Source organism: Staurois parvus, unplaced genomic scaffold, assembly GCF_062004578.1.
Source record: "Staurois parvus isolate SC_StPar_1 unplaced genomic scaffold, SC_StPar_1.0 ptg000254l, whole genome shotgun sequence".
NCBI lineage: Eukaryota > Metazoa > Chordata > Amphibia > Anura > Ranidae > Staurois > Staurois parvus.
In genome coordinates this window covers 482,501-500,552 of record NW_028318050.1, presented here as the reverse complement: position 1 = coordinate 500,552, position 18,052 = coordinate 482,501, and the positions used below count along the sequence as shown (strand labels likewise).

General features: G+C 46.7%; 1 protein-coding gene across 1 annotated transcript in view; it reads right to left on the bottom strand.

Annotated features, from left to right (window-relative positions):
* Positions 1 to 18,052, bottom strand: part of LOC149459557 (uncharacterized) — a 49,013-nt gene that overhangs the window by 17,542 nt on the left and 13,419 nt on the right. Inside the window, exons 9-11 of the mRNA XM_089680963.1 lie at positions 6,300 to 7,058; positions 2,925 to 3,164; positions 1,424 to 1,555 (exon numbers count right to left, since the gene is read on the bottom strand). Coding sequence (XP_089537089.1) covers positions 1,424 to 1,555; positions 2,925 to 3,164; positions 6,300 to 7,058 — 1,131 coding nt within the window. The remainder of the gene's footprint in view (positions 1 to 1,423; positions 1,556 to 2,924; positions 3,165 to 6,299; positions 7,059 to 18,052) is intronic.

Sequence of the window (18,052 nt, the reverse complement as noted above, 5' to 3'; positions counted from 1 at the left end):
CACTGACAATTTTTTTGGGAACATAATTCATGTGATTTTCTGTTTTGTGGTCCTTAGCAAAACAAAAGGTTGTTTCCATGAGCAGGCAATAGTCAATTTTGCTCCCAGAAGAATAAAAAAGATTAATCTCTGTTTTTGGGGATGTGAACCACCGGCATATTGAGTAGAGCAAACTGTAGGTACAACACAGCCTGTAACTTTACAAATTAGGTGCAATACTTTGTTCCAGAATCCAAGAATCCAGGGGCAGGACAAGCATGTGTGGATCATAGATCCCAGGATCTTGCAACCCCAAAAACACAGAGGTGAGGCTGTTGCAGTTTTTATTTTTTATGAACCTATTTTATTGCTTCTACAAGTGGGCTAAGAGCCCCTACTGTGATAGCATACTGCTGATGACAGGTTCTCTTTAAGGAGAAATCAGGATTTATTAGACCCCAATGTCTCCACTGCACTCAGTAAACGTTACTATGTCAGTGGCAGTTAAAGGGTTAACATTCCCCTTCACTGGAAACAGCTGAACTAAATCATTTGGAGGGATGTCCACCTTGGGTTTGCCATGGAGATGAATGTGATGGTCAGGTTTCCCTAATTTTTCTCATATAGTTTAGCTAGTAGTAGTTAATCAAATTCTGGACTTATATAATGATGAATACCTTATATGTCACCCGTGGAAGTGGATTCCTTTGCTGGAAGATGCCACTTAGACAAATAGGGGTTTATTTACAAAAGCTGGAGAGTCCAAAACCAGACTCCCTTCTGCATAGAAACCAATCAGCTTCTAACCTCAGCTTGTTCAATGAAGCTTTAGCAATGAAACCTGGAAGCTGATTGGTTTCTATGCAGAAGGGAGTCTGATTTTGGACTCTCCAGCTTTAGTAAATAAACCCCAAAGGGTCAAGTTTGTATACTTTTTTGTAGGGGCGGGTGGCTCTGCATTATTTATTTTATTATTCTTGCTCTAGAATGTACCACAACAACTCACATTTATGAAACAAAAATTATTGTCTGAACTGTTCTGGCCTCACAGAATGAAACAGGAAGTCCTGAACTTATCATCTCTACATGGGCATGCTGGAGGCCATTTTGTTTTTCGTATTAAATTTTCATGAACACAAACTTTAAGGGGTTTATTTACTAAAGCTGGAGAGTCCAAAATCAGACTCCCTTCTGCATAGAAACCAATCAGCTTCTAACCTCAGCTTGTTCAATGAAGCTTTGGCAATGAAACCTGGAAGCTGATTGGTTTCTATGCAGAAGGGAGTCTGATTTATGACTCTCCAGCTTTTGTAAATAAACCCCATAGTATCCAAGTAGCAGTTGAATGTGGCTAATACTATTGAATTTTCAAATTTCCCACCAAAACGTGCAATAACATGGAAGTGAATTTACAAGAGTCAACTTTGTGAACCTATCCCTTTACCTTCAGGCCTGGCAAATTCGGTGGCTGTGGAGTTCTTTAAAGATAAACTGCAATAACATCCTGTAACTCCATCAACAGTCATACACTCTTCATCAGAAAAACATTGTGTGACCACCGAGCTGAAATTGGATTCTAGGTAGAAACAAAATTACAAATTACAAAATATATATATATATAAATCTTCTTGAATGATAATGTATCCTTAGTCTCCCCTTGATAGCACCTACTTGCACATCAATCAATATAAAAATCCTATAACTGATTGAACTTGTAAATATAAAACTCATCTGGATACGCATTCACTGACACATTGTACCCGAGTTCACAATGATGCAGTCCGGATTTTGCAGCGTTTTCTGTTCGAATTCCGCACCGCATAAGAATCGCACCCCGTTCATGTGAACCGCGGCGGGTGTGTATGTTAAGTTAACAACACCCCAAAAGCAGTCCGCAAAACGCGGTGCAATGGGCAGAATCGGATTGCATAGGTTTGAATACCCCTGTGATCTGATTCTAGTGCGGACCAAAAAAAAGGTCCTGCACCTTTTTGGTGCGGGTGCGATGCGATTAGAGCCATACAGAATGTGTGGCTCCAATTGCACCGCTTACAAATGTAATTTGCACAGGAAAGTGGTGTGGTTCCTTTGTGTATCACATGTGATGTACCGCACCGCATATATGTGAACCCGGGCTGAAGGAGAAGATGTCTTTTCCGCTCCCAATGAAGGGTGGGTATTGCAGTATTGCACAGTGGACATTGTATCGTAACGCACTGCAGGTAAATTTCCCTAGTCAGTGGGTTTTGCTATACAGTGAATTCCTTATCACTGGTTAAAGTGATAATAAAAGTTAAGCAAAAGTAACTATTTTGTTAATAACAAACAAGTTATACTTACCTGCTTGTGCATGGTTTTGCACAGAGCAGCTCCAATTCTCCTCTTTTTGGGTCCCCCACTGGCGCTCCAGTCTTCTCCTCTTCTCCGAAAGCCCCCATAGCTAGCCATTTGCTATGGGGGCACTCATGCATGCTCGCTCCTGAACCCCCCTCTGTGTGTCCATAAGACACACAAAACAGGGCTCAGCCCCACCCCCTACTCCCTCCCCACTAGCTGTGATTGACAGCAGTGGGAGCCAATGCTGTTTCTCAGCAAATGAGGAGGCAGAGACCCGGGAGTGCACATCACTGGATCGCAACCAGGTAGGTAAAAAAGTGGGGGGGGGGGGTGGAAGAGCTGCATACTGAAGGTTTATGCATGAAGGTAAAAAGGTAAAAAAAAGACCTTCAGACTTTAGAACCACTTTAATGTTTGCTGGATTTCACATTCACTGCTTTTTAAATATGCCCCCGTGTGTTGAAATATCATTACTAAAGTGTCATTTCTAAAGCACAAAAATGAGATAATCGTGTTGAGCACTTTGGTGGCATGGTGGAAAAAAGGGGAATTGTCTGTGATCTTTGTGGCCAGCTATACGAAAGAATACATTAGGTGACCTGACTTACCTCCCACTGTACACTGGCGATTGGTCATGGCTGTAGTAAGTGTTGATGCAGTAGAAGAAGTAGAATTAGTTCCCGTGGTAAGAGCTGTGGTGATATTAGATGTTGTGCCTTCCGAGTCAGTTACAAGAGTTGTGTTGTCCGTAGTGGAATACAGAGTATGAGAGGACGTAACATTAGGAGCCATCGTGCTACTATCCGTTGTAGAAGGTTCTGCTGTGGTGTTTGTCTCATTCGCTGGAACTACATTGTAAATTCAGTCAGTTTACACGTTTTATGAACTTTTTCACTGTTTGTGATTTATGAGCGATGCTAAACAAATTCTTATTACTCAACTGATACATTTTTGAGATCGTTATGATTTTTTAAAACCAGTTCTTGTGTTTCAAAACCCCCTTTTTAATTACCTTATTTATTTATTTGGATTGAGTGAGTGAAAGTTTAGAACCTCTGTTCTGTTTTTATTACTATCTGTATGTCACTGGATTTCATCTTGGTTCCTCTCTTCGCATAGGGTGCTCAGCCTATTGTGTTAGGGTGTGTACTACCAAAGCTCAAACACACATGTGTTTGTGTGTGTATATATATACACTATATTGAAAAAAGTATTGTCCCCGCCCTCTAAATCATGTGATTCAGGTGTTCAAATCCCCTCCATGGACACAGGTGTATACAATCATCCCCTAGGCATGCAGACTGCTTCTACAAACATTGGTGAAAGAATGGGTCGCTCTCAGGAGCTCAGTGACACCAAACGTGGTCCCGTGATAGGTGGACACCTGTGCAATAAGTCCATCCGTGATATGTCCTGGCTACTAAATATTCCACGCTCAACTGTTAGTGGGATTATAACAAAGTGGAAGCAATTGGGAACAACAGCAACTCAGTGGTAGGCTATGTAAAAGACAGAGCGGGGTCAGCGCATGCTGAAGAGCACAGTGTACAGAAGTTGCCAGCTTTCTGCAGAGTCAATAGCTAAAGACCTCTAAACTTGGTGTGGCCTTCAGATTAGCACAACAACAGTGGAGACGTGTTCTCTGGAGTGACCAATCATGCTTCACTGTCTGGTAATCCGATGGACGTGTCTGGGTTTGGCAGTTGCCAGGAGAACAGTACTTGCCTGACTGCATTGTGTCAAGTATAACGCTTGGTGGAGGGGGGATTATGGAAGAGTTTGGGGATGGCCCCTTCCTGTTCCAACATGACTGTGCACCAGTGCACAAAGCAAGGTCCATAAAGACATGGAGGAGACAGTTTGGGGTGGAGGAACTTGACTGGCTTGCACAGAGACCTGACCTCAACCCCATAGAACACCTTTGGGATGAATTAGAGCGGAGACTGAGAGCCAGGCCTCCTCCCCCGACATCAGTGCCTGACCTGACAAATGTGCTTCTGGAAGAATGGTCCAACCTTCCCATAGACACCCTCCTAAACCTTGTGGACGGCCTTCCCAAAAGAGTTGAAGCTGTTATAGCTGCCAAGGGCATGGCCAACTCAATATTGAACCCTACAAACTAAGACTGGGATGCTATTAAAGGTCATGTGCAAAGAAAGGCAGGCAGCCCAATACTTTTGGCAATTGGCAATATAGTGTGTGTATGTATATATATAAATATATATATATATATATATATTTATATTTAAAAAATACTTAAAACATGGGTGGCATCAGTAGAGTGGTGGACACGTCAGTAGAGCAGAGGACAATGTCAGTAGATTTTATTTTTATTTTACAATTTTATTTATTTTTTTACAATATTCTTTTTTATAATTTTTTTTTATTTTTTTAGGAGCCCTGTTGAGAGCTTTGTTAAAATACCAAGCATTTAAACAGACCCTGATGTCTCACTTTTGAGATAGATATTCCTCAGTCCCTATCTATGCAGCCTCAGCTGCACTGGACAGTGAGTGAATGGGAAGAGCTATTTTCTCTTAATATGCTTCAGCTATGAATGAACACAGTGAGTGCTCGGTACTGAGTAGGGGCCCAGGCAGCAAAGGAATCTGCTCGGCATGGTGTGATTAGGGTGTGCCCAGGCACCTATGTTTCTTGGTAATAGGCAGTGACAGGGACAGAAGGGTTACATCCTTTTCCATGTTTTCATTACACTCTGCATCTTCTTGTCTCTGTGACAGCCATACCCATCATTTATTTTCCTGATGTTATATGAGCAGGAAACATGAGAAAATGTGTGAACTCTGGTAACAGCTTATATGTACATGGACGCAGAGGCTTTTATTAAGTTGAGTTCAGGGGTTTTGGCAAAAAAACGCCAAAAGCTCCTAAACTTATGTTTACTAGCAGCAGTGTACATGAGGCCTGTGATTGGTTTCTATAGAACTTTTCATCTCTTATTTTCTGCCAAACCATTTCTCATTATGCTAGGCTTTTATTATAACACAGGGTTCAGGGTGGGGTTTTTAGCTCCCCTACGTATACTTCCAGCACAAGAACAGTACCAGGGAAAAAATGTCGCTCCTGTTCCCCTCCAACTAATTTATAGCCTTGATGAAGGGTACGCAGCTCCCTGAAACATGTCTGATTTCCAAAAACAGTTAAAGGATCAGTTCATCTTTATACAAAAAATAATAAATGCACATTTTACAGGATCTATGGGATGTACTGAGTGTATGGGGTGTGTGCGATGTATGGGATGTATGGAATGTATGGGGTGTATGGGATGTACGGGGTGTATGGGATGTATGGGGTGTACAGAATATATGGGGTGTATGGGATGTACGGGGTGTACAGGATGTATGGGGTGTACGGGATGTACGGGGTGTACGGGATGTATGGGGTGTACAGAATGTATGGGGTGTATGGGATGTACGGGGTGTGCGGGGTGTATGGGATGAACGGGGTGTACAGAATGTATGGGATGTATGGGGTGTATGGGATGTATGGAGTGTACAGGGTGTATGGGATGTATGGGATGTACGGGGTGTACAGGATGTATGGGATGTATGGAGTGTACAGGGTGTACAGGATGTGTGGGATGTATGGGGAGTATGGGATGTAAGGAGTGTATGGGATGTATGGGATGTACAAAATGTAAGGGAAAATATATTATATATTGAAAATTTACATCCGAATTTTGGTACAGAATGCAACAAACTGCACATGTCTAATTGGCACTATTTCTTAAGCATTATTAGGATCACCAAATCGTAAAGTACAAGTGGGAGGTCGCCACTATCAGGAGAAGGTACCTACTTTACCTGGGTGGGGGTGGGGCTAGCTAAAAACAGTTTTGGGGTCTAGGTAGGTGAGGTGGAGGTTGGGAAGTTTTTATAATAAAATGAACTTGTTCTCTAGTTTTTAAACAGACCACCAATTAGGCATTGTAGTGAATACAATATATTAATATTAATACTTACCTGTACAGTAGGCCAACCAGCAGGTTGGCGTTCTTTGTAGTTTATACACATAAAATCCTTCTGGACACATTTTTACTGAAATCTGATTGGACCATGTACAGCAAGGTACTAACCACCACCAGTTGGCACAGGCCGTACGATTGACGATGCCATCGCTGAGTGTTGGGTGTGAGCCATTAATCCACATAGGGGCGTGTGTGCCACAGCTGTAATACGGCACACAGTACTCCGGGATACGAAGATCATGTTCATCTTTGAACCGATACCAGCCATTCAGGTCAGTGTCACAATGAATCCAATCCGTGAAATTCCAATAGTCTTGTTCAGTATGGACGTTGGAAGTGCTGCGCCAAGTCTCATTAAGTACAGTGTAGCTGGAGCAAGGATCTATGCAAGTATATCGTTCACCATAATATCCAGAGGGACAAGTACAGGTGTAAGACCCATATCCATTGGTGCACACCGCCGGCAGAAGACAGCCATTCAGAGAGCGGTCCGCACACTCATCAATGTCAACACAGCCAAATTCCTCCTTATACTGAAATCCAGGGTTACAATTACAGGTGTAAGAGCCGATTGTGTTCACACAGGAACCACCTCCATAAAAGTCACAATTGTTGGTGTAACGATCCAGACATTCATTCATGTCCTCACAAAACGACCCGTCTCCTGCAAATCCAACTTTACACGTGCACTGCTGGTCCCCACCAAACTCTTTGCACGTTGCCATCGGGTGGCAGTCAGAATGGGAGCAGTTTCCTAAAAACAATATATACAGTAATAATAAAACAAAAATAATAAATAATAAAAAAATAGCTAAGAAATGATTGTAGATGGGAAACAGAAATCTATGATGGACTATAGTCTCAATTCACAATGCTAATACAACTGGGTAAGGAAAGATCCCTATTTAAAAAAATAAATAAATAGTCACAGCTATTAATAAATAATTTGCGCTAGTAAATATATATAAATATATATAAAGAAATCATCAAATCATAAGTCCAGAAAAATATATATATACCAATACCACAGAAAAATATAAAAAACTTTTAGGTGCAAAAAAACTTTTGTGCAAAAGGAGTGTCTCAATATAAAAAAAAGTGTCTCAATATAAAAAAATTTCACCAAAAAACCTTGATAATATAATGGCAGATCATCCATAAAAATATCTTCAGAAACGGAAGCTCTCCAACACACCGATCCTCATCGATCGAAATAACAGGACGAAAAAACTTTGTAGTTAATCGAAAATCCACTTCTCCAATAGAAAAAGGACCACCTTCAAACGTATCCATGGGGGGAAATGCCAAGCACTCGAGAGAAACAGAAAGACTTCATGGTGCAATATTATAAAAACCAATTCCTTTATTAGATACTCATTGCACTTACTCAAGAGGTGTCCCAGCCGACACCAGCATCAACAGCATAACAGCAATCACATAAACGAGCCTGACTACTCAGCACATGTGCAATAGCTGGCAGTCAAAAACGTAATGACATCACATCAATCAAGCTCCGCCCTACGCGTTTCGTCATCAACGTCCTCACGGAGCTCCGTGAGGACGTCGATGACGAAACGCGTAGGGCGGAGCTTGATTGATGTGATGTCATTACGTTTTTGACTGCCAGCTATTGCACATGTGCTGAGTAGTCAGGCTCGTTTATGTGATTGCTGTTATGCTGTTGATGCTGGTGTCGGCTGGGACACCTCTTGAGTAAGTGCAATGAGTATCTAATAAAGGAATTGGTTTTTATAATATTGCACCATGAAGTCTTTCTGTTTCTCTCGAGTGCTTGGCATTTCCCCCCATGGATACGTTTGAAGGTGGTCCTTTTTCTATTGGAGAAGTGGATTTTCGATTAACTACAAAGTTTTTTCGTCCTGTTATTTCGATCGATGAGGATCGGTGTGTTGGAGAGCTTCCGTTTCTGAAGATATTTTTATGGATGATCTGCCATTATATTATCAAGGTTTTTTGGTGAAATTTTTTTATATTGAGACACTTTTTTTTATATTGAGACACTCCTTTTGCACAAAAGTTTTTTTGCACCTAAAAGTTTTTTATATTTTTCTGTGGTATTGGTATATATATATTTTTCTGGACTTATGATTTGATGATTTCTTTATATATATTTATATATATTTACTAGCGCAAATTATTTATTAATTGGTACACTTTATATATGGTGGTTTTTTTGCAGCTGGTACACTATTAGTAAGTTATACAATTTTGACCATAGGCGCTATTATTAATTTTTCTTAGTCACAGCTATTCACAGCTGAAGCCAATGAGATGAAAATTACTGTCATGTCGCTAAAATAAAGATCATTTTTCTTGGTTTGAAGATCCATGAAATGAGCCTTATGTCTGTGACGGTTCTCTCCGATCCAGCTCATGGTGTAGTTACTAGAAGTTGGTCTCAGTCAGCTGGACCCAGGGGTGGACTGACCATTCAAGCACTTGGGCACTGCCCGAGGGCCCGGGGTCAGTAGGGGGCCCCATGAAATACCCCTGGTACCTTTTTTATAGACTTTTTTGAGTGTGGGCAAAGACACAGGGGCACCATGATCCCCTATTGCCCGGGGGCCCCATGAGTTGTCAGTCCGCCCCTGGCTGGACCTGCTTTATTCTGCTATGCCAAAGTGCCTTCAGTAGTCATGGGTTGTACATTAGAGCTGAACTAACGTTCGACTCAAACATCGGCCGTTCATGTGTTTGGCGTGCACATCAACGGTAATCACGTTCGACAGGCTCTTCACCCACCGCTCCCCACAATCCACTGCGCCCTGACAGTGCATTGTGATTGGACAAAGCAATGCTTTGGCCAGTCACAGTGCATCATGATGTCACAAGGAGGCAGAGGTGACCCCCCCCCCCGTGATATCATCACACTATTTAAGTGTCAGGCAGCGGGAGCCAGCGTGAAGTGCAGAGCATCGTGATTGATGTTGGATCTACTTTTTTACATGTTTGTTTTTGACCACCTCCTGTCCGGCCGTTGTATATAAACAGCCAGACGGTGGCAGTGCAGGGTTGGGTGGCTGTTTATAAATGGCCTCCCCGCCCCCTGCTCCCTGGGAGCACTGTGTCCTCCGGACACAGTGGAACACCAATCGCTGTACGGGACCTCTGTGCGAGGTCCCGATCATGTGATCACTGATTGGCCAATCAGTGATCACATGCACAGTAGTAAGCAAGATGTCACTTCTGACACCATTGCTTACTACGTGTGAAATCTGTGAATGATCACATGGTACAGGGCTATTCACAACAGCCTTGTACCATGTGACAAGCTGTGACCAATCACAGCTCACACAGTATTTCTCAATGGCTGCAAGAATGCAGCCAGAGAGGAGAAATGATTGCTTTTACAGCCTTTATGGGTGTAAAAGCAATCAGTGTAAAAAAAAAAAAAAATCTTCATCACTCCCCACAAGTAGCACAGTGTCACTATGGTGACACTGTACTGCTAGGGTGACAGTATGTAAAAAAAAAACCCATAAATAATAATGTAAAAAAAAATAAAAATGTAAAAAAAATGTTTTAAAATTATAATTTTTGGTTATAAACTAATTTGGGTTATTTTATTTTTTACTAAAAAGATAACAGAATAGATTTTGGCCAAGATTTATGATGAAATATTATTTATTTGCAAACTTTTATAAGAAAAACACTGTTTTCAAAATTTTTGGACTATTTCATTTATATAGAAAAAAAAAAATCCCAGTAGTGAATAAATACCACCAAAATAAAGTTTTATCTGTCTCAAAAAAAATGCTAAAAATTCATATGGGTACAGTGTTGCATGACAATTCTCACTCAAAGTGTGATAGCACTGAAAGCTGAAAATTGGCCTGGGGGGGAAGGGGGTGAAAGTGTCCGGACTGGAAGGGGGGGAAAGTGTCCGGACTGGAAGTGGTTAATAAAGGACTTGACAAAGACTATCTCCTGTCATTTTTTCACACTACTCTTTTTTTGTGTGAATGAGTAGCGGTTCCATTCACATGCGGGTGAGATCTGGGGGCCCCCTTGTTTAAGGGGGCTTCTAGATTCTTATAAGCCCCTTGCCCGCAGACCCCCACAACCATTGGACACAGCTGTTGAGAAGAGGCCCTTGTCCCCATCAACACGGGCCTTGTCCCCATAAACATCAAGCCCCCCCCCCCCATGTTGAGGGCATGTGGCCTGGTATGGTTCAGGAGGGGGGGCGCTCGCTTGACCCCCCCCCCCCCTTTCCTGACCTGCTGGGCTGCATGCTCGGATAAAGGTCTGGTATGAATTTTGTGGGGGGGAACCCCACGCCATTTTTTTAAAATAACTTTGGCGTGGGGGTTCCCCTCAAAATACATACCAGACCTGAAGGGCTTGATACGGATGGGGGCGGGGGGGGGATCCACGTGTTTTTTTTCCATTGCCAGGAACCCCGCTGACCGCTGAAACAATAAAGAACGTGTTTCGTAGCTGTGCGGTATATTATCGCATACTCAGATGTGGTAGGATACCGCTTAGTGGCTTGTCCCCTCTATTCGAAGTCAAACGTTTGGTAGGTTCAAATGTTCAACTATGACCCGAACAGGGGGGTGTTCAGCATACCACTAGCCTTCAGTTCACCTCTCATTCAAGTGGCTTCCTCAGCTTAGCTGAATGCCAAGAATGTAAAAGTTTGTAAAAGAAAAACAGTTCTAATTTACATAATCCACCCACCCATGTGCCACTGACGTCTCAGATAATTGTTAAATGTTTGAGTCACATTGCTGAAGCTGTCATTTGTTGTCACTTCACCTGTCTCAAAGGTAAATCTTTGGGTCAACTAAAAAAAAAATTCTTAGGTTTGCTATTGTTGCAGACCTCTGGAACCAGAACCATTGAGACATAGAAAAGTGATAGCAGAAAAAGACAGAGCGGTCTAACAAGTCTGCCATTTCTTTTGTTTTTTTTTGTCTTTTGTTAACTTTATTGAACCTTATTAAACCCCCCGATGTATTTAAAGATTAGAAATGTCTCCCCCTTCCCTTCTTTCCTCCACACTGGACATGTTCAGTTCCTGAAGTCGCTCTTATTATGTTTTTTCCCCCAGACCTTTCACCATTCTTGTTACCCATCTCTGGACTCGTTCTATCTGATCAATATCTTTTTGTAAGTGTGCTCTCCAGAACTGAACACAGTATTCTAAATGAGGTCCAACTAATGATCTGTATAGAGGAATCAGGACCTCCTTCCTCCCGCCGGTGACCCCTCTAGTGATATAAAGATCTATATAGAGGAATTGGGACCTCCTTCCTGTTGCTGATGATCCCTCTAATGCTATGCAGTTCTATATAGGGGAATCAGGACCTCCTTCCTCCTGCCGGTGACCCCCCTAGTGATATAAAGATCTACATAGAGTGGCAGAGCAGTGGTCTGGATCTGTACAGTGAGATGTTCTGCTTGACATGTGCCATACTACGTTTTATCTTGTACATTGCCAATTTATAATTACATTTGTGTGCATTTTACTAGTACACTCAGGTTGGCACTGCTGTGCCTTTTCTATGTTTGCTTGTAGAGCCTCTTCTTGCTCTGACACCTGGCTGCCCTCATACAGAGTGTTCCTTGGATTTTATTGCATATGGACTTTTCCACTTTTTATGGACTCATAAACATATTTGCTTTATCTTAACCCTTTTCTGAATGCTGGCCCATTTATTCTCCTCTCTCACCTCTCGTACCTCCCTGGTATCTCTCCAAGCACTTCCTTATCTTTCATTTTGATATAAACTCACCGGCCACTTTATTTGATCCACCTGTTCAATTGCTTGGTGACAAAAATTGCTAATCAGCCAATCACATGGCAGCATTTAGGCATCTAGACGTGGTGAAGACGACTTGTTGAAGTTCAAACCGAGCATCAGATCAGGGAAGAAAGGGGATTTAAGTGACTTTCAGGAGTCAGAGGAGAATGGGCAGACTGGTTGCTGCGACATTCAGATGGTAGGGTCAGAATTTGGGGTAAACAACATGAAACCATGGATCCATCCTGCCTTATATCAATGGTTCAGGCTGGTGGTGGTGGTGTCATCGTGGGGGGATCCATCCTGCCTTGTATTGGTGGTTCAGCCTGGTGGTGGTGGTGTCATGGTGTGGTGGATCCATCCTGTCTTGTATCAGTGGTTCAGGCTGGTGGTGGTCGTGTCATGGTGTGGGGGGATCCATCCTGCCTTGTATCAATGATTCAGGATGGTGGTGGTGTCATGGTGTGGGGGATCCATCCTGCCTTGTATCAATGGTTCAGGCTGGTGGTGGTGGTGTCATGGTGAGGGGGCTTCATCCTGCCTTGTATCAATGGTTCAGGCTGGTAGTGGTGTCATGGTGTAGGGGATCCATCCTGCCTTGTATCAATGATTCAGGATGGTGGTGGTGTCATGGTGTGGGGGATCCATCCTGCCTTGTATCAATGGTTCAGGCTGGTGGTGGTGGTGTCATGGTGAGGGGGGTTCATCCTGCCTTGTATCAGTGGTTCAGGCTGGTGGTGGTGCTGTCATGGTGGGGGGATCCATCCTGCCTTGTATCAATGGTTCAGGCTGGTGGTGGTGGTGTCATGGTGTGGTGGATCCATCCTGCCTTGTATCAATGATTCAGGCTGGTGGTGTCATGGTGTGGGGGGATCCATCCTGCCTTGTATCAATGGTTCAGGCTGGTGGTGGTGGTGTCATGGTGTGGGGGATCCATCCTGCCTTGTATCAGTGGTTCAGGCTGGTGGTGGTGGTGTCATGGTGTGGTGGATCCATCCTGCCTGGTGATCCGCTGGCCAGCACTGGTACTGCAGCCTGCACAGCAGGTCAGTCATTTCCTGGATCTGTGAGGAGAGGCTGTGTGAGGAGCTGCTGCTGCTGAGCTGCAGGACAGCTTGAGGGGCCTGGGGCTTGCCTGCCCCAACCCAGCCCAGGTGGGATGTCGGTCCCTGGGCCTGGTTCTGCTGACCTGAAGGCCCCAAAGCCTGGGACCTCAGGGGATGTATCCGGCTTAAACAGGATGGAAGACCCTGGGCCTAGTCCTGGAGGGAAGAAGGCCCCAAAGCCTGGGACCCCAAGTGCCCTGCCCGATCCAGGAAGGAAGGAGGGACCTGAGTCCAGCGAGGTTAGTACCCTGGAGGGACTTAGTACCGGCCTCCAAATCCCAGCAGTGGAGGACCTGGGAACGGGCCCAAAGATGGGGGAGACCTACTCCCAATACAGGGAGCGTGTGGCGGCTCGGATCAGGCTGGTGGAGCAGGAGGGGGCAAAGCTTAAGAAGCTGTCCCTTGGTTTGAAGAAGCTGCGCACCTCTTACTTACGCGTGTGGTCCTCCAAGAGGCAGGCGATGAAGCCAGGTCTGGAGGCCTTGGAGCTCCAGGTGTCCCAACAGGAGCGGTATGTTTTGGCGCTGCAGCGGAAGAGTGGGGCCCTTAGTGAGCGGTATCTAAATGAGGCCAAGTTCAAGGCCGCGAGGAGCCGCAGGGTAGCGGCTGTGCGGGGCCCTGTGGAGGAGGCCTCATCTGTGGAGGATCTTGCAGTGGAGTTGTCGGAGGATGGTGAGAGGAGACAGGGGCTGGCTGAGCCCGCTGTGTCGGTGGAGGAAGAGGTTCGGCCTGATATGGAGGAGCGTGCGGCTGTAGAATTATCAGAGTCTCTCCCCCCTGGGCAGCATCCCACAGATTGGGGGACACAGATGGAGGAGGCAGAGCTGGCAGGTGGGCTCCAGTTTACGGTGGAGGAAGGACCGGAACTGCGTCATGCGGACTTCCAGTTTTCATCCGAGGAGGAGGAAGTGGACGCCGGAAGTGACGTCATCCCGCGCAAACCCGCCAAGCCGGTGGCCAGGGAGCGTGCCGCTTTCGTGCGGCTGGATCACAGTCCGCAGGAGGTGCTGGCTAAGGCTGGGGAACTTCCCTCAGGACACAATGGACAGGACTCTGCTACTGGGACTGGTGAGGTATTCTCGGGCATGGGGGTGACAAATGTCATATCTGTTGATGTGTCAGGAGCGCAGGTCCGCCCCACGGTTCTGACTAGGGGTCTCCTCTCCCCAGTAGTCCTGCCGGGCCCCGCCCCCTCGGGGGTTGTGATGGCTGCAGGTGTACAGCCTCATATTAGTCCTCAGGGGGATTTGTCTTCTGAGCCTCTAGTACAGGCTCCTATGGGTCATGTCCAGGTGGGCTCCCCTGCCCAGGTGGGTGATGTCCAACTCCCAGCTCCCTGGGGTCCCAGTGTTTCACAGCCTGTGCCCCCTGTCTTGGCTGCCAGTGCAGTGGTTCCTCCTGCAGGATCCCCTGGTATAAGTGTCCCTAAGCCCGCGTTGAGCTACTCCGCGGCGGTTAGGGGTGGTCCAGTGCCCATGGGGTCAGCCAGGGCAAGGGCAGGCAACCTACCCACTTCAGCAGCCAGGCGCAATGTTGTCCAAATTAAGTGGACAGGGGTGGGTCCCCCCCTTGGTAGGAGGGAGGTAATCGACCGGATTCTGGAGATGGGGTTCCAGGCAAGTGAAATCTTTGCCTTTATCGCTCCGGTTGGGACCGGGGAATATGATGTCTCTTTCATGCGGCCTGACCAACTTGATTTGTTTTGGCAGCGGTATGAGGCCACTTTTGTGTCCAGTCCCAGGTGGGTGGGTTTGACCCCCCGGCTTTTGTCCCGCCAGTCCCTGGTTAAGAAGGTTACAATCCTGGTGCGGAATGAATCCATCCCTGCTGCGGATATCCAGGTCTGGTTGGGCAGGTATGGAGATGTGTTGGGGCCCTTGGGAAAGGTCCTGGATGACCGGGGGATATGGACCGGCGGGTGGACGGCTTCTGTTCGCCTCCGTGTGGTCGGGAATGTTATCCAGCATGTCCCCTCCTCTGCGTTCTTGGGGAAGGATCGGTTAATTATCTTTTATCCTGGCCAGCCGAGGGTCTGTCACCGGTGCGGGGCTAAGGGGCATTTTGCTGCCACCTGCCCAGTTGTACGTTGCTCTCTCTGCCAGGAGATAGGGCACTTGGCAAGAGATTGCAATATCATCAAGTGCAACCTCTGTGGTACGGAGGGGCACTCGTACAACAGGTGCCCAGAAGCCCTCCATAACCTCCCTGTGGGAGAGTTGGCAGCTGAGTTTTCCCGCATGGATGCGGAGGAGGCGGGGGAGGAGTTAGTGAGGGCTGCTTCGGCTTTGGCAGCTACCCTGGCGGGGGAGGTGGAGGCTGCTGAGGCTTCTTTGGTCTCTGCCCCTTCTGCCCCATCTGTCCCAGTTGTGTCCTCTGTCGCCCCTTCTGGCATGCCTGTCCCCCCTCCTAGGAACAAGAAACTGCTGAGGGAGGCTGCTAGGGGGGCTGGGTTGGTGGAGGCAAGGTCTAGTGTAGTTGTGGCCGCTCCCCCTGTGCTCTTGCCTTTGCGGAGGGAGAAGCCTGGTAGGGGGCCTCAGGAGTCCCAGGGTTCTGTCCCGGTAGGGGCTCAGGAGGAGGAGGGGTGGTCCCAGGTGTCTGGGGGTAGGCATAATAGGCCTGTTCTATCCCCTGCGGGGTCAGTCTCCTCTCTGGAGGTGGGGGAGGTGGCCCTGGAAAACCGGTTTGGGGCTCTATCGGGGGATGAGGGTGAGTTGGATCCCACTTCTCCGATGGAGGATGAGGAAGCGAGAGGGCTCCTGAAGCGTGTAAGGGACCCTGCTAAAAAAGTCAGGAGGAGGGTTAAGAAACGTCCCTCTCAATTATCTTAATGGCAGTTCCCGCTCCGATAAAGGTGGCAACCATTAATGTTGCCAGCATAAAGTCTGTAAGTGCTAGAGAAACAGCCTTATTTTTGATCAGTGGGATGGAAGCTGATATTTTCTTTTTGCAGGAGACCAGGTTGCCCACCTTGGCTGATGTCCATCTGGCCAAGCGTGAGTGGAGGCGTGGGCCCTCCTACTGGTCTCTTGCGGCTGAGCCTTACAGCGGAGTTGCGGTACTTTTTACCGGCATGGTAACGTGTCGGCGGATAATTGAGGTAGAGATGGGAAGATGTCTGATTCTGGATGTTCTCGTAAGGGGGCAAGAGCTCCGGCTCATCAATATCTATGGCCCACAGTCCAAGTGGGACAGGAAGAACCTCTTTGCGAGGATTAAACCTTACCTCTTTACATCCCGGCTGGTAGTCTTTGGAGGTGATTTTAACACCATTACTAGGCCCAAGGACAGGAGAGGCTTCACTGACAGGCTGGGATACGACAGCGTTTTTCTAAATGCTATAGTCAGGGAGGCAGGTCTGGTTGACGCTTGGATTCAAAGTGTCCCAGACGGCACGGGTTTCACCTATAGGAGAGGTAATAGCCAGAGTAGGATAGACAGGTTTTTTTTGAAGGAGAACTCTGCCTTCTCGGCACCTGAGTGTCGGGCGGTGGAGTTTTCCGATCACCTTATGCTATTTGTCACCTTGAATATTTCAGACACGCCGCTGAGAGGAAAGGGCATCTGGAGGATGAATTCGTCTCTGCTGGAGGACGAGGAGGTGAGACGATCTTTCGAGGAGTTCTTTCAGGCGCAGGAGACTGTGCTGGATTTCTGCGGCAGTAAGTCTGAGTGGTGGGAGCTCACAAAGGTGCGGATCAGCAGGTTTTTCAAGGCCATTGGTAAGAGACGGCAGTTTAAACAGTATAACGCCTACCAGCGGTTGCGGAGGAAGCTCGACCGCCTTGTTTCTAGCGGTGGAGATTCGGGGGCAATCTCGGAGGTAAAGCTTCTCCTCAGGCAATTCCAGTATGATCGGCGTGCCTCTTTGGTTCTGGAGAGGGATTATGGGAAATACCACTCACCCGACCCTTTCCAGAATTGCAAACGGAGTGCAGCAGTTAAGACGATCTCTGCTCTGAGGGATAGTACGGGGTCCCTGACTAAATCCAGGTCGGGGATTCTGGAGGTCTCCAGGTCCTTTTATGCGGATTTACTGAGTGAGAAGCACCTTGACCGGACAGGGATGTCGAGCTTTTTGGAATCCACGCCTGGTCTGGACAGTGATGTCCCTCTGGCGAGTTTGACTGGAGAGATTACTGCAGAAGAGGTGTCCAGAGCAATTGATAGTCTGGCCATTAAGAAGACTCCTGGGCCAGACGGTCTGACAGCCGAATTTTTTAAGGCTTTTAAATCCCGCCTGGCACCTCGTCTCACGGAAGTGTATAACAGCTGTCTGGATGAGGGATCTCTCCCTCCTTCCATGAGACAGTCTGCAGTTATCCTCCTGTCAAAGGGTAAGGATCCTTCGGCTATTGAGAACTGGCGCCCCATCAGCCTCCTCAATGTCGATAGAAAGGTTCTGGCGAAGATCTTGTTCTGGTGCTTGTCGTCAGTGGCAGACAGTTTGCTTTCCCATCAGCAGCATTGCTCGGTTCAGGGCAGGAGTACCTTTACAGCGGTGTTAGCTGTCCGGGAGGCTCTGGAGCGATGTAAGGCTGAAGGATGGGGAAAGTACTTGCTGGCGGTGGATCAGGCAAAGGCCTTTGATCGAGTTGATCACAAGTACCTCTGGCATCTCCTAGACCGGTATGGTTTGGAGGGGAGGTTCATCGGCTGGTTGAAGACTTTGTACCAAGGGGCTGAGAGCTTCATGTTGGTGAATGGTTGGGTTGGGCAGCCCTTTGAGGTTGGATCTGGGGTGCGCCAGGGGTGCCCGCTGAGTCCCTTGCTCTATGCCTTTGCCATCGACCCCTTCGTCAGGAGGCTAGATGGTGGGGCAGTGAGCGGGGTGCCGGTGGGTGCCACTGGAGATCCGCCTTTCAGAGTTGTGG